Here is a 15,161-nt window from a genome sequence, read left to right on the forward strand (position 1 = left end):
AATGTTAATTCATTCTGAAGCCAGATTGTAAAGTAGGAAAACAGAAAACAATCCTTACTTTCTACTAGATTTATTGCAGAATACAACAGTACAAAGTCTCCTCCCCCATAACCAACACACAGTGTCTCAGAAGTTTCTCTTTATATGTGCTCAAGGTGGCTATAGGATTCAATGGGCTTGTAGTATGTATTCGCTTGTAGCTTAACTCAAGAAATGGAGATGGGGAAGTCAAGAGTCAGAGATGGATCAAGTGAAGGCGAGGAAGAAGTGGAAATTTGAAGCAAAGTTGACAAAATAATCCAGTTCAGGGTGAGAGTAGGAAACAGCACCAATACCAATAAAATATACTGGCAAAAATGGCAAGGGAAGGACCACAAATCCCATGAAAAAGCAGGCACAGAGTTACCTTTTAGATGGAAGACAAGGGAGGACTCAAAGGAGAATCATGAATAAGTTGATCCAGACTGAGGATGGTGGTGGCTAATGGTGATTGGTTAGGCCCATTAGTTTTAGAATGATAGAAACTACAGAAAGAGGCCAATTGGCCTATTGAGTCTGTGCTGGATCTTCAGTAGAGCCATCTAATTAGATCAACACCCCTGCTCCTTTCCCTTAGCTTCACAAATTTATCCATTTCAAGTATTTGTCCATTTTTTTAAAAATTATTATTGAATCTGCTTCCACCATCCTATCAGGCAGTGCAGTGCCAATCATAATGACCCCCTGTGTAAAAATGCTTTTTCGTCATGTTGCCTTTGATTGTTTTGCCAATTAACCTAAATCTGTATCCTCCAGTTACTGATCCTTCTGTCAGTGGAAACTGTTTCTCCTTATTTACTCTATCAAAAACCTTCAAGATTCAGAACTTCTCTATCAAATCTCCCTTAGCCGCTCTCTATAGAGAACAAGCTCAATTTCTATAGTCTCTTCATGTCACTGAAGTCTTTTCATCCCTACCACCATTCTAGTAAATTTCCATTATATCTTCTCTAAGACTTTAACAACCTCCTTCCTTAAGCTGTTGTGCTCAGAATTGGACACAATACTCCACCTGTCTCATAACCACAAGTTGGGCCAATTAACCTGTTTCCATGCTGTAAATTCTGTTATTGGAGTGGTGGCCACTGCTAGGATTGCAGCCAGTCCCCAACAATAATCATCGATGGAACTGGATTAGAAGGTGAGTGGGGGGCAGTTTTGCTGTGGCCAGGCTGGCAGGCCCTAGCAAACTGTGAGGGGGGGGGCCACAGTCAGAAGGGTGGGGGGAACACATGGGTGTGGGTAGTACCATAGGGGAGCCTTCATTGGACACAGGGTGTCTGAACAGGAGGAATTCCCTCCTGAGCCCACATGTTGTGGCCACCCCAGCTCCTGCTGGTAAGATATCAGCAGGAGTGAATGGACACCCTTACATGGCCAATAATTGGCCACTTAAAGCCTCCATTGGCCCAAGGGCAGGTGGGCCACCCGACGCTTGCCGACCTCTGGTAAAATCCCAGTGGTGGTTGCACCCTTATGCCAGCCTGCTCCTAGAGGTGGGGGAAGGGCATAAAATTCCACCCACAGGAAAATGGAAAATTGCAGGAAATCAACTGTGGAAAACCATTAAAAAGGCAACACAAACTACAAAATATTTATTGTAAAATAACAACTATGGAACAAATATATTATATATATTTGAAATAAATAGTTATATTTAAACTGATAATAAATGTTTATGAAATCTAGTAAATAACATGGGTCTTCTTACAGTAAAACTGAAAAATTCCGAGAAAGTTGAAAATGATATTAACTGACTGAGAAAGAGTGCAGAGGAAGATCACATTTTTGGGAGTGTGAATGACACCTATTTTTTCCACAACTGACTTTGAAACAGATGGTGTCACAGGGTACGATGAGCAAATAAGCCATGGTCTGGCAAATTAGCATTTTCATGTTTTCATTGAGTTTACTTTGAACTCTTGACAAATCATAGAGAAATTAATGTGCATGCATATATCATGCGGACATACAACCAAGGAGCAGGAGTAGGCCGTTTGGCCCCTCGAGCCTGCTCCGTCATTTCATAAGATCATGGATGATCTGCTAGTAACCTCAAATTTGCATCCCTTCTCCCCCAATAACCTATCACCCCCTTGCTTACCTCCACCTCTGCCTCAAAAATATTCAAAGAATCTGCTTCTACTGTCTTTTCAGGGTGGGAGTTCCAAAGACTCACAACCCTCTGAGAGAAAAAATTGCACCTCATCTCCATTTTAGATAGGCGACGCCTTATTTTTAAATAGTGACCCCTAGTTCTAGATTCTCCTACAAGAGGAAACACCCCCTCCACATCCACCCTGTCAGACCTGTCAGGACCTTAAAGCTTTCAATCAAGTCACCTCTTACTCTTCTAAACTCTTTGATTAAAACTTCATTTGAATGGTAGATTGCAATTCCTTTTGCTTTACTCCAATATGTTTCCATGCTTCCTGCACCAATGGGCATTAGCTCATATGCGCCTACAATAAATTCCGTCGGCTATTTAAAATATAGATCTGAACGTAAATACAATTTTGTCTGCGGGGAGCAAGAGACTGGACAGCAAGCATCCTTATCCATGGTACAAGGTAAAATATTAGCCTCTAAATGCCTGTAACTAGTTTGCATTCCTTTGTTAAATGTAGTGAATTTTCAATCAAATTCACCTCTTCGGCCTCATTCGTTTTTAATCATCTATGCTGAAAAAGTGTGACTTTGGACAATAAGAGCTGGATCTGAAGATGCGAGGATGGGTATAGGAAATATTTGTACAGAACTTTGTCTCAGAAGATTAAATAGATGGGGTAGGGTCAACACAACCGCATAGATTGGATCTGATTTGGGTAAGGAGTGAGCTTGATAGGTCGCTTTGTTCTCACTATACAGTTTTTATCATTATTTTTTATGTTATCCTTAATATTTGGAGCAACTCCAACAACAGCTTGCATTTACATAACTGTGCAGGAGTGTTATCAGCTAAAGTTTGACACAGAGCCACATTAGGAGACAGTAGGGCAGTTAACCCAAAACTTGTTGAAAAATATACGTTTAAAAGAGCACCTGAAAGATGGGGAGAAAAAGATGGAGAGATGTATGGATGGAATTCTAGAGCTTAGGGCCTAGAAAGCTGAAGGCATGGCTGCCAGTGGAAGGAAGAAAGAAATTTAGAATTCATACACACATGTCAAAGAATTAAATGCATGAGGGCAAAATGGGACTGATTTTTCTCTAGTCAGCATCCCATAACACAGCGTCAGCACCATGTGTCTCCCATTCCTGAGGCACATCCAGCATCTGAAACTAATTGGGGTATTAACTTATATGCAAATAGAACGAGAGTGACATCATAACTTCATTCACATCATTTTCTGAGCACTCTGCTGTCCAGCCCTCTGGAGAGAAGAAAGTCCATCAAAATTAGGTGTTAGCGGCTAAAGAGCTGCCTCTTCAGATAGGAGGATGTACAAAGGATCTACCAACCCCCACTAACCTCAAGTCTAGTTCTTTTAATTCTTCTATGTAGCGAGACTACATCGCAACACTGGAGGTCAGCTCTTACTGGCATTGATCAGCACGCCATGAACTCCCTTTGAATTTGCACTACCAATACACTGCTAATACATGACTTACTTCTTCCGGTTTGTGGTGAGTGCCAACTTCAAGGTTGTGGTTCTGCCCAGGATTCACTCAACATCTTTAGAATGCAGTGTTATGGACACAAGGGGTTAATTTAGAACAGCCCTGATTTCTCCACTCAATGCCTGTCCATAAACTGAAAGGTGTTTTTGATTTTTGATTTCCCCCTTTATAAGTGGTGGTGTAATTTTCCCTAACCCTTCAGTTTGGAATGATCCAATCCTCTATTAATAACCCCATAGCAATCTTGATATAGGGTAAAATCAGAGAGTTAGTTTATTTCACACAAACTCAAAATGCTGGAAGGGGGTTTGCAACATCTGCTCCTTTTTGCACTCATACAATAAAAGAGGGATAAGGCAAAGAAAGGGGTTCAGGGCAAAGACCACAGACAAAAAAAGAATTATGGTTTAATGTGAGCCCAGAGTTCAGAATCAAAAAGTCCAATGTGTATTCCTTAGGAGGTTAGCAGGCTGAAACTGTTGCAGGTTAATCCGCTTTTCCAGAGTGATGACTTCCATGATGGAAGAAAGCACATAGAGATGAATTTGTCTTGTAGTCACAGATACAGAAGTTCAAAAGTTCCAGCAGAACACAGTGTTGATGAGGGCCAGGCAATTTAAACCAGGGCTTAGCTCTTTCTGTTGCTACCTGTTAGACGGTAAATGGTAGACAGAGGCAGGCTGCTAGCCTGGAGACCTGCTTCTCTTCTGAGACTAAACAGCGACTGAATATCGAACCCAAAAGCTGTATAATTAAAGCAATTCAAACAGCTCAAGTCTTGGTCCTGTGATAGGGTGGTTTTGGGTCAAGTTAATCAGCCAACAAGGCCCCATTGTTAAAACTCATTGTGTTTTGTGCAGGTAACTATAGAACCATTTGCACAACATTGGAGATGAGCAGTCCCAATAGCTCTGCCTTTGCCCAGCGCTGGCTGGTGCAAATGCCTCGTCAACCAGCCCTTTGTGTTGGCTTGGCTGGAATGTTTATACAACCCAAGGAGTGTTACATTCCAGGAATTTGATGAGTTAGCCTTTGTCCATTTTTAAACTGCTCAGAAACTTCTAGAACTACCAACATGTGGTCAGATGTTGCCATTTTAGTCCAGACATTTGTCCATTTCAAAAAAATAAGTTTATAAAGTAGCCAGGATAATATATGTACATATTTTTCTTCCTGTCTTCTGATCATGACACACAGAAAATCAGAATTACAGCTGGTTTCAGTCGAGGTTAAGTTGGGCACTTGCAAATAGTTCAGCATTCACCGAATGGTTAATCCAAAGCTGGTTGTATATGTACACGCATATCTGTAAGCCTTGGATTATAAGGCCCTTATGATGTACATGTATCACATTAGTGATATAAAATACTTCCTGTGTGCTGCTTAAAGAAAGAGCCAAACACAATAGGGAATAATTAAGTTTTGCATGAGCGGTGTTTATTGATATTTATTGAAAGCATATCATAGAACATGGTTGTGAAGTTATTCACAACAATTCCTGCATAGGTGAGTTATTGATCAAACCATATTCAAACCGAAAAAAATAATTTCTCAATGACACAATGTCAATAAAGCTTAAATCTATGCTTTACAATTACTTTAAATATCAGTTTTTATTATTTGTTGAGCTGGTTACACTGAGTGTAAATGTATTATATATAATGCAAAATTGATTATGCAGAGAAAAGGGTACATTCACAAAGTGCAGTTTTTGTGATCAGAAACAGTAAAAGATCCAGAATCATTTTAAATTATCTTAAATTACAAGAAAATGAACATCTCGGTCACATTGGCAGGACAAAAACATTTTGGATAGTTACAGAAAAGCAATTTTTAAAAAATTTCACTGAAGCTCTAATGCCATGAAGCCCATCAGGTTATATAGTTATGTTGATATCATTCAATATAGCTCACCTCAGTACAGTACACACTTTAACATGCAATGCCATTCTTAGCCATAATTCAATAGTCAGCTGAAAGCGCTTTAATTACCCATTTCTCCTAGAAATACATTGTTTGGTGCTAATTAGGATATGTGATAGTTTCTTATGAAGACAGTGCCCTTTTATAAAATACTATACTACAGAACCTGCCACACTACCCACCCGAAAACATGTATGAAGGGAGATTAGAAGAGTTTAAGCTCTGTAATTTAGAAAGAAAACAGTTAAGGGAGGGCCTTATCAAAATATTTTATGTTAAATGGTACATCAAGAGAGGAGGACCAGATGGAATTTCCTAAATGGAAATTGATGAAGCTAAATATAAAGCGATATCAGGAGGCTTTCTTTGTTCAAAAATGCTTTTGGAACAAGGATATCAGAATCAAAAATATTGGATTCGTTCAAAATATGGATCAGCAATTCAGGGTACTAGAAGATGAATTATGATGGACTGAATAGGCCTTCTCTCAGCCCTGACACTTTTTAAAAACATTTTGCTAAAATTGCTTCCTGCCTTTATTTTCATCACAATACACCATTAAAAAACCTTTACAATCTACATACTAGCAGATGACATGACAATAGACAGAAAACCCTCTTAAAGAACTGTCCTTATCTAACATGTTACAATTTCAACCAATGCCTCAAATGAAATGAAGACAGTTATCATGTCTCAGGTTTCAAATAAATCATTCACATTGTTCAAAATGCAATTGGATTCTAGGATGGGAGAGGGAATACAGCTGGCTTCAGGTGATTGATTCATTGGCCACTTGTGATTTAAGTTCTCACATGTAACCTCTGTGTAATTCCCATAGATTATTCTGTATGTATCGCCATAATAGGTCTGTATTATGCTATGCTCTTGGGACATACTTTCCTATGTCACTCTATGCAAATTAATTAGATTACAGGCAATGTCTGTTCATTGTTGTCTAACAATCTCAGGAACATTGAAACAGCTAAAAAAAATTGCATTGTAAAATATCTTGGATTGGAGATAATAAACCAACTTTATTGTTGTGATACCACTAAGGCCCCTTCATGTATATTGTCCGGTAACATCCTGCAGACTGTATGTTATCCTATGAACGGCAGGTTGCTTAACGCAATCATTTTATAGTTTCCTGCCAGAATCGATTCCACCAAAAGCCATTGGCTATTTGCTTCTACTGTTGTTTAAAATAAACTGTCTAAAATAAACTGACCAATGCAGTCTGTAGATGAATGTAAAATAATGAGAAAAGGACAGAAAGCTTGAATTTCCTTTAGCATCGACTGGTTATTGATAACATCACATTCACACAAAAAACCTTAATTAATTGAGGCCACAAAGTCGATAAAATACCCCGCCATTTTCTTTTTCACCAGACATTTTGAGACAATACATAATTATGGACCTATTAATCTAACTAAGTCATTTTGATTTGGAGTAAGTTTTCACCTATTTCTTCAATTTAGCATGATAGTGTTTAGCATTAAAACGTATCATAAGACAACCCTCTTTGCAACTGTCATGAAGTATATTTTCTATTTAAAGGGTCAATTATAATGGGACCAATAAAATCATTGGCACAGGGTTAGCGTTGTATTTTGGAACTAGCTAAACCTTGGCTTTACCTGAATATCAAAATAACACTTATTTCTAAGATTCATTTCTAACCTGAATGAAAGTTAGAAATCATGTCCTGTGTACCTTCCAAAATCTGATTCCTTTTCATCTTCTCTCTCCCTGGTTCTGTGCCTAGGTTGCTGTCTTGAGCTGGTCAGTGAGAATGAAATCTATTAGAGTCATGCTCCCATAATTCACTAAAAATTCCCCTAGTCCGCAGCAGTAGATTACCTTCATCTGCTATATCCAAGACTGGGCTGGATTTCTGTGAAAGAGATGGGAAGCATGAGTTGGGAAAGTTCCCAACTAGAGAAACAGATGTCTGGCCATCTGTTCTGCCGGCTTTGTTGATACAGTTGCCAGATGGCCTCATTATGAATGCATGACTGAGCTTCAAGAATGGCTAATGCACTCAGCCCTGTAGGCAATGTTGACACAGCTTGCCAGAGATGATAGCATTGATTGGTTGGCATATTTATTACCCTGTAATAACATGATCATTCTTTGAAAAGTTTTTTTTCGATGCCCACGTGTATATTTACACACAATTAAGAGATATGAAGTGGATAAAAGCTTTTTGTCATTGAATGGCTGTGATTGATTGAGAGCTTTATTAGAACATAAAAGGAGAAATATATTTCAACGGGAATGTTGAATGACTGTTTTTTTTTGGGTTCCCAACTCAAAACTAATGCCCGCCCCCATGGCTCACACTTCCTCTGAGGTATCATGAATCAGGTATGCTAACAGAGTGGGCCCAGCTCAAACAAAATTGTGGGGGAGGTTGGGGGGGGGGGCGGTGGGTGGGCGCGGGGAGGCAGCAGGTGGGGTTGAAATTCCCAGTCCTTCAATGGAGTTGGCAAGGGTGGGAGAGCTGCGTGTGGGCTGACTATCTGCAACCTTATCTTGTGCTGGCAAAAATTGCCAGGAACAGGAACGAGCAGGAATCCCAGTCTTGGGAGCCACCGGACTCAGCCCAACTCCATGAAAATCCAGGCCTCCGGCTGAGAATGTAACTTCTCTATTAATGGAGCTGCTGGGAAGACCCCATTGAGGCACAGAACACCATTATGCTGTAACAGCAGTCCACCTGCTACCCAGCCCTCATGAATAAGTGATTGCATGTTGCTACCTTCTTAAAGAGATCTTATTTAACCATCTTCCACTTGCCACATAATCTGGGAATTATCACATTTTACACCTTCAAAGCATGCAAACATCAGGACTGTACTTTCACAAAGAAGAAACACGTAATTGTTTGATATGCTTTTTTGCTAACTTGTAAGAGACACACAAAGCAAGTTAGCGGCCTGCATCTCTGTCACTCATTCTTCGAAAAATCAAGGAGTTAACTCCTGTTGATCTTTAAAATATATCTTTACCGAAGAAATACATTGGTGTTTTAAAATGAAGCCTGTGTATGCTGAACTCTTAATATTTTATAAAGGAAGTGATAAAGTTGCTTTTATTTCATGCAACAATTTTTTTGTCATTGAACAGCTGAAAAAAAAAGTTTCTCGTTTGCTTAGAGCAGACGTTGCAGTTACTTAAAAGCAACACATTGGCAAAAAATTGACACAACAATAGCTGCACCATGTAACAAATTACAGAACAATCTCCCTTGTGTAAAAATATAAAAGGTTAAGTAGGCTCTCTCTATATCCTGTCAACATCTGCTCTCCTGTGGACTCTGATGCTCAATGAAGTCTTCAAGATTGAACTAAACTTCTTCCAAATCAAGGATTTCATTGTCATGTGAACCTTTTCAATCAAGCACAGAATACTCTGAAAAAGACGAGAGGAACAAGGGGAAATTGTAGCATTAGTCAAACTAGAGTTTGTGCATTTAATCTAACTATAAGATGTTTAGTGCACCATTTAGTGTATATGATTGTCATGTTACATACTTTTCACAGCGCCCACTGATCCTTTCAACATTGACTTTTCTAAATAGTAACTCATAGGTCTGAATCCTGGCCTCTGGGTGCGCCCGAGGTCGACACAACCAGAAGCAGGTGTAAAACCCGCTCCTGGCCGAGATCGCACTGTGAATCCGATCTTACGGTCTGTGTGTATGCCAACTGGCACTGAGGCCTGCCCTGCCAAGGCTGGGATGTCAGCACGACTGGCCTCAGTGCCTTGCAGGAGAAGAGCAGTCATAACACTGTGGAGTGCCGCAGAACGGGTGGAGGACTGTGCATCCTCACAAAGCACAAAATGCCCTGGAGATGCACTGGAGCTGAATGCTACCGGCCAGCTCACTCCATCAGTCGCAGTGAGGTGGGGGTCTCAGATAAAGGTGAGAGTGCAGGTGACAGATGTGTGTGTGGATGGTACTGGAAATATAACAGGCTCCTCTCATCAGAAACTGAACTATGGTAGCCAGAGAGCCCATTGAAGCTCCAATGCAGATGCAGCCATGCAGCGGTTTTCCACTGCCTCCTGAGCCCACCTAGCATGTATAGTGAATTTGATGATTGAATGTACTGATCTTTTCCCTTCCTCCTGTGGATGCACATCTGCAGGAGCCACCAGCGACCCCAAGGACCCCCCATTGAGCTCAGAGGAAGACATCACACCTGCACCAGTATCACACTGTCTCTCTGAAACAGGCACCAGAGCAGATACTCACACATTGGTGGGCATTAGTTCATTGGCCCCGCAGGTAATGCACAGTGGTGTGGCCACATCACACTCGCATGAGGAGCTGGCAGAGGCAGAGAGGTCCCAGGGGGCGGACAGTGGGAGCACAGCTGAAGGCCAGGACCATACTGTGCCCAAGGCAGATGATGAGACTCTGAAGCCATCCATCAGATGGCAGATGCTGGATGTCCAGATGCACGGGGAGAGCTGGCAGAGATCCATGAGGGTCTGTGTGCCATGGTCTCCATCATGGAGGACTCCATGCGGAGCATGATTTTTGCATTGACCCTTAGCACTGAGCTCACAGCCTTCTTCATGGAGAGAGTGGCAGACCTCATGACCTCAGGAGTTCACTGCCAGTGAGAAAGATTGATGAGGCACCAAGTTTCTCTGCTGGGTGCCCTCCATCAATGGTGAGCAGGAAACTGCAAACGCACTTCACACAGGCGGACGAGCTGCCTGTCGTCTGTGTGTGTTCCTCTCCGGGTGCTCCAGACAAGGGCACCAGCTCCTCCGGCCCTCTGCCAGTGTCAGCTGCATCTGATGATGCCTCAACATGGGGCTGGACACACCCTCCCAGGCAGAGCCTGCTCAGGCTCCAGCGGCCCAAGAATGACTGCCAAGGTCAGCAGGGTCACCAGGACAGCAGAGTCAGCAGGCTGCTTCCAAAGCCACTGCAATACTCAGAGGAACCTTCCAGGGAAGATGAGGATCTGAGATGCTGAAAGGCAGGCTTGACAATCGAACGAGATGCAAAGAAACTCTGGGACAACTCTGTACTCACACAGCAATGAAATGGTAATGACAGAGAAAGTGCTGCTGCTCTGGGGCCTTTCATCCCGCCCCTGGATGAAGAAATGATGAAAACGTGATTTCCGCCCACCCGTTTTACCCGAATGATGAGCTAAAAATCGCACGGGCAACGTAAAATCGCGGTCGATAGGTTTTTTAATGACCTTAATTGGCCCTTTAATTGTTGGTGGATGTAGCTCCAATTCATGTGCGCCTGCCGACCTCAATATTGCACGTGTGTGCGATGATGACGTGGGGACGATGGCACAATGTTGTTTCGTGCAACTTTACGTACGTTTTGGTCTGCCGCACGCCCGACCTCGGAATGCAAAATTCAGGCCACAATTTTCTTTGGATGTCTAGTGACAAACATTATAAGGTAGGAGATATAACTTGAGTATTCCACACTGATAAGGTGCTAGGAATTAAATGTGCTATTTTTGATCTTGGCAATGAAATGCTGTTGGAGTCCTCTATGCTCTTTACACGATGAATGTTGGGAATGACCATTGATCATTTTTTCTTATGATTATTTCTTGTAAGTGTAATACTTTGGGGGGTTTTTAACTAGCTGACTAGGGGCACAAAATGTGTGCTGTAGATCAAACAGAACCGCGTTCCAGGAACCGCCCAATTCACAATCTACCCCTTAGTCTCCATTCACACACTCTGAACATGCAATCAAGGAAAGGATTTTATGATATTATGTCCATTGAGCACACAGGTATAAATAGGAGATTATTTATCCTATAGATATCCTATAGAATAGAATAAGCAATTCTGATTCTGCTGCCTGATGGATTAGAAACTGTCTGCAGCATTTGTCCATCCGTTACTAACTTTGAAGTCACTATTATATCAAGTTCAACCACCATCAATCAGTATTTTGCATTTGGGCTTAACTTCTACCCCATATTATACTTTACGGCCTCAGGAATCTATTTAAACATTACTCTCATCAGCTTTATTTAATTTGCTACTTCCATGTTTTATACTCTTCATTTCTGTATTTTAATAATCTGAACCTTATTTCCTTTCAAAGGATGATTAAATATATTATTGACTTAAAACCAGCTCCTGGATGTTTTAAACTGCAATGCTGAATATCCCAAGAGATTCAACTTATTTCTCCTGTATTTTCAGCAATTTCTTACATCTTTATCGGCATACTTACTCATCTGAATCTTTCTTGCTTTCTTCAATAAACGCAATGGATTCAGATCGAAGGCGGTTTGTAACTTCATATGTACGGAGAGTAACACCAAATATGTCTTCATGATAACGATTTTCATCCTAAATTATTAAAGAAGGTATTGGTAAGATATACACCCAGCCAGAGGTTCTGACTCAAGGGGGAAAAAAATCGTCACATTAATACTTCATATTATTAAAATATTATTATGATTTGATACTCATGATCATAGAACATAAAGCAAAAAGTGCATTCTTGTTAATGAACCCTCTTACCTCTATGATTATTTTGTTATTTTGTACTATCTTTGGGCCCATGATGCCTCAAACATGTTTTCAGTTTTGAATTGTACGTGTAACATGTTAGAATATATGATGTCTTTGCTGAACATAAATCTCTAAATATAAATAATAATCTGGGAAAGAAATTTAATTAGTTTGTATAAATCTATCTAAGAAGTTAAATCTCAGGTCTGCCAGCTATCAATCCCTGAGTTGGATTAAGATTCTTGCCAGGATATTACAGCCCCGCCGCGGTGTCTCTCCCCCTGGCAGGTGCGGTGAGCCATTTAAATCTCCATTCGGTTTGGCGGGACCGTAATATCCCGCCAGGCAGGAGGGGCCGTAAAATCCTGGCCTCTGTGTTATAGGCTGGGAATTTCCGGCCCCGCCACAGCAGATGTGGTGAGCCAGCCAAAAATCCATTTGACATCGGCGGCACCGGTGAATCCAGCCAGCAGGCAGGGCCGGAAGATCCTGCCAATTGCCTTTGTTTACCATCATTGTTTAAGACTCATTTTGATCTCAGTAGTCAATTTGGATCAAAAACTGGGTTAGAAGGGAGAGTATTGTGATTTATAGTGGCCCAACCAATTCTGGAAATGTAAAGTTTACAAAATCTTTAGGAACAATTTACTACCCGCTGGAGTGAGATTCCACAGTTTCAATTGTTCCCTTTCTCAGCTGGACAGCTTGAGTTTCATGTCAGGACCATACATTAAATTATTGACAGAGTTCTTATGATGTAAAGTATCAGCCCTAATCGGCTGCGATCAGATCCAATCATTTACAGTGTTAATCCAGCAAATTCATGGGGAGGTTGACGGCAAGGTCTCATTTTTATGAATGATCCAGCCCTTTGCGGTGAATCGCAATTCATGATATGCCTCTTCCTTGCTCCAAGTTGCTGTTTTTCTTTGTACATTAATAATGGTGTGTGTATTAAACTTTCCGCTACTTTCCCAGCAATTTCTGGACCATTGTGTTAAAGACTGTCCATGGCAGCAGCAGGGTAGTGTGTTCCTTTGAACAATTTTTAGGACATTACCACTCAATTTCTGCCAAAAGGGAGAACGCAAAATGTATCCCAATATGTCCAAAAGTCAGCTAAATACACCCAACTGAAATATACTTATTCAGTGTTCGAAAATATCAGCTTCTCATGTAAAGTGCTTTGTATTCATTTTGTTTCTCAAGTTTTCAGGTCCGGGGGTTTTCCATTCTGGCAATTCTGCATTATTTGTAATGAACCAATTAATGTTGTGTCTACACCTGAAACTGAGCTAGAAGCATAAACATGGATATATTATATTAGTATTATATTATGTACATTTTAAGAGTAATTCACTAGATTTGAAACATTTTAAGCTTTCCTGAGTACTGGTCTGTGAGTGGCACTATCTAAATGCTTACCCTCAGCTTGCTGATGAAAACCCCGGCATCTTCTAATGATATCTGCCCATGCTGTTTGAAGATGTGCTGAATGGTCTTCAGCACATCGCCTGCCATCGTAACATCTCCACAAACATATAGGTGTCCACCTTGCTCTTGTAGCAGTTTGAATATTTGGTCAGAAAGCTGTTCACGTAAAACATCTTGCACGTATTTCTGAAACCAGACAGATACTTCAGTGTGTTGATTGCCAATAAATTATAGTTTGAAATTTCAAGTTTGGAACGGTGTTAAATGAACCTCAAAGTGTTTGGAAACCCTTGTCAATGGTGATTTCATACACAGAATGGCCTTATATCATTTGCTTGACTGGTTGTATCTCAGTGACAGAATATATTTCAAAAGTTTATTTAAAATGCTCTAAAATAAACTTTATTGTCCCAAAGCTTCTACAGCAGCTAAATCACATTTGCTGAATTGCAAATTTTCCCAATGGCCAACACAGATGCTCAATGGGGAATTTGGAGTTCTTGTCTGTTCCACAAACTCAATCTTGCCAGAAATCCCCTACAGATGGGGATTGAATCAAAATTTGTATTTTGAAAGGCAAATAGACTGAGGGCGGAATTCGTCCTAGATTTGCACAAAGTGCAGTAGCGGGCGAGGTAAATGACATTTTACCCGCTGGCCACAATGGCAGATTTTCATGCCGTATCGTCCCAAAACCCACCGCATTAATTATGCATTCCCAGGAAACACGCCGCTTCCATGGCGGGTGGGCTCTCATTCGACCACCACTCCACCGCCTCGCTGCTCCAGCACGTCGGGTGCCATATTTAAAGTCCAGCCTTGTGCACACCTCTCAGTGCTTCCAGCCCATGACTGCTGCACAGAAGACAGGATGGCCCCGAAAGGCAAAAAGGGTGCAGCTCCCGGGTTTAGTGACATCTCTCTTGAGCACCTTTTGGACACTGTGGAGGACCGCCATGATGTCCATTACTCCTGCTCTGGCCATAGGAGGGGCAGCGGCATCACCTATCCAGCTTGGGAGGGGGTGGCAGTGATGGTCAGTGCCAATGCCCTGCCAAAGAGGACAGCCACCCAGTGCAGAAAAAGGATGAATGATCTCCTCTGTTCTGCCAGGGTAAGTCACTCTTCTCATCACTCTCAACTCACACATTCACAAACCCATCACACATCCACGGGGCTGTCACTCACTGCCAGTTCAAGGGACATCGCCATACACTCTCTCACACACACCTTCATAGTCCTCATCGTTTCAATGGGACCACTCACCACCCACATATGCCAGGAATACCTGTCATCTGGTCTGGCAGGCAAACGCTTACACTCTCTCCATTTGCATTCAGGCAGGACAAGCTGGCACACAACAATGGGAGAGGTCGCAATCCAGCAGAGCAATGCCTGACATCAAGGTCCTCACGGAATTTGAAAATAGAATCATCCATCTGGCTGGTGAATATCTGGACCATTCCTGCACTAACGATGAGGCTGGCAGTGCTCTACCAAGTGAGGATCCAACAGTGGAACATCCATCAGACAACCACGCTGTGAGTGATGTGTCCTGTTTCACAGGCCAGTGGCATGCACTAATTATCTCTCCTTGCTTTCGCAGGCACATCTGCCAA

The 15,161-nt window shown here is 41.6% G+C and overlaps 1 protein-coding gene across 1 annotated transcript in view; it reads right to left on the reverse strand.

Annotated features, from left to right (window-relative positions):
* Positions 1-5,092: 5,092 nt before the first annotated feature.
* Positions 5,093-15,161, reverse strand: part of nos1 (nitric oxide synthase 1 (neuronal)) — a 98,649-nt gene continuing 88,580 nt past the window's right edge. Inside the window, exons 27-29 of the mRNA XM_078554027.1 lie at positions 13,534-13,728; positions 11,825-11,943; positions 5,093-9,000 (exon numbers count right to left, since the gene is read on the reverse strand). Of these exons, the coding sequence (XP_078410153.1) occupies positions 8,985-9,000; positions 11,825-11,943; positions 13,534-13,728 (330 nt within the window). The 3' untranslated portion in view covers positions 5,093-8,984. The remainder of the gene's footprint in view (positions 9,001-11,824; positions 11,944-13,533; positions 13,729-15,161) is intronic.

The sequence above is a fragment of the Cetorhinus maximus genome, chromosome 12 (genome assembly GCF_964194155.1).
Source record: "Cetorhinus maximus chromosome 12, sCetMax3.hap1.1, whole genome shotgun sequence".
Lineage (NCBI taxonomy): Eukaryota > Metazoa > Chordata > Chondrichthyes > Lamniformes > Cetorhinidae > Cetorhinus > Cetorhinus maximus.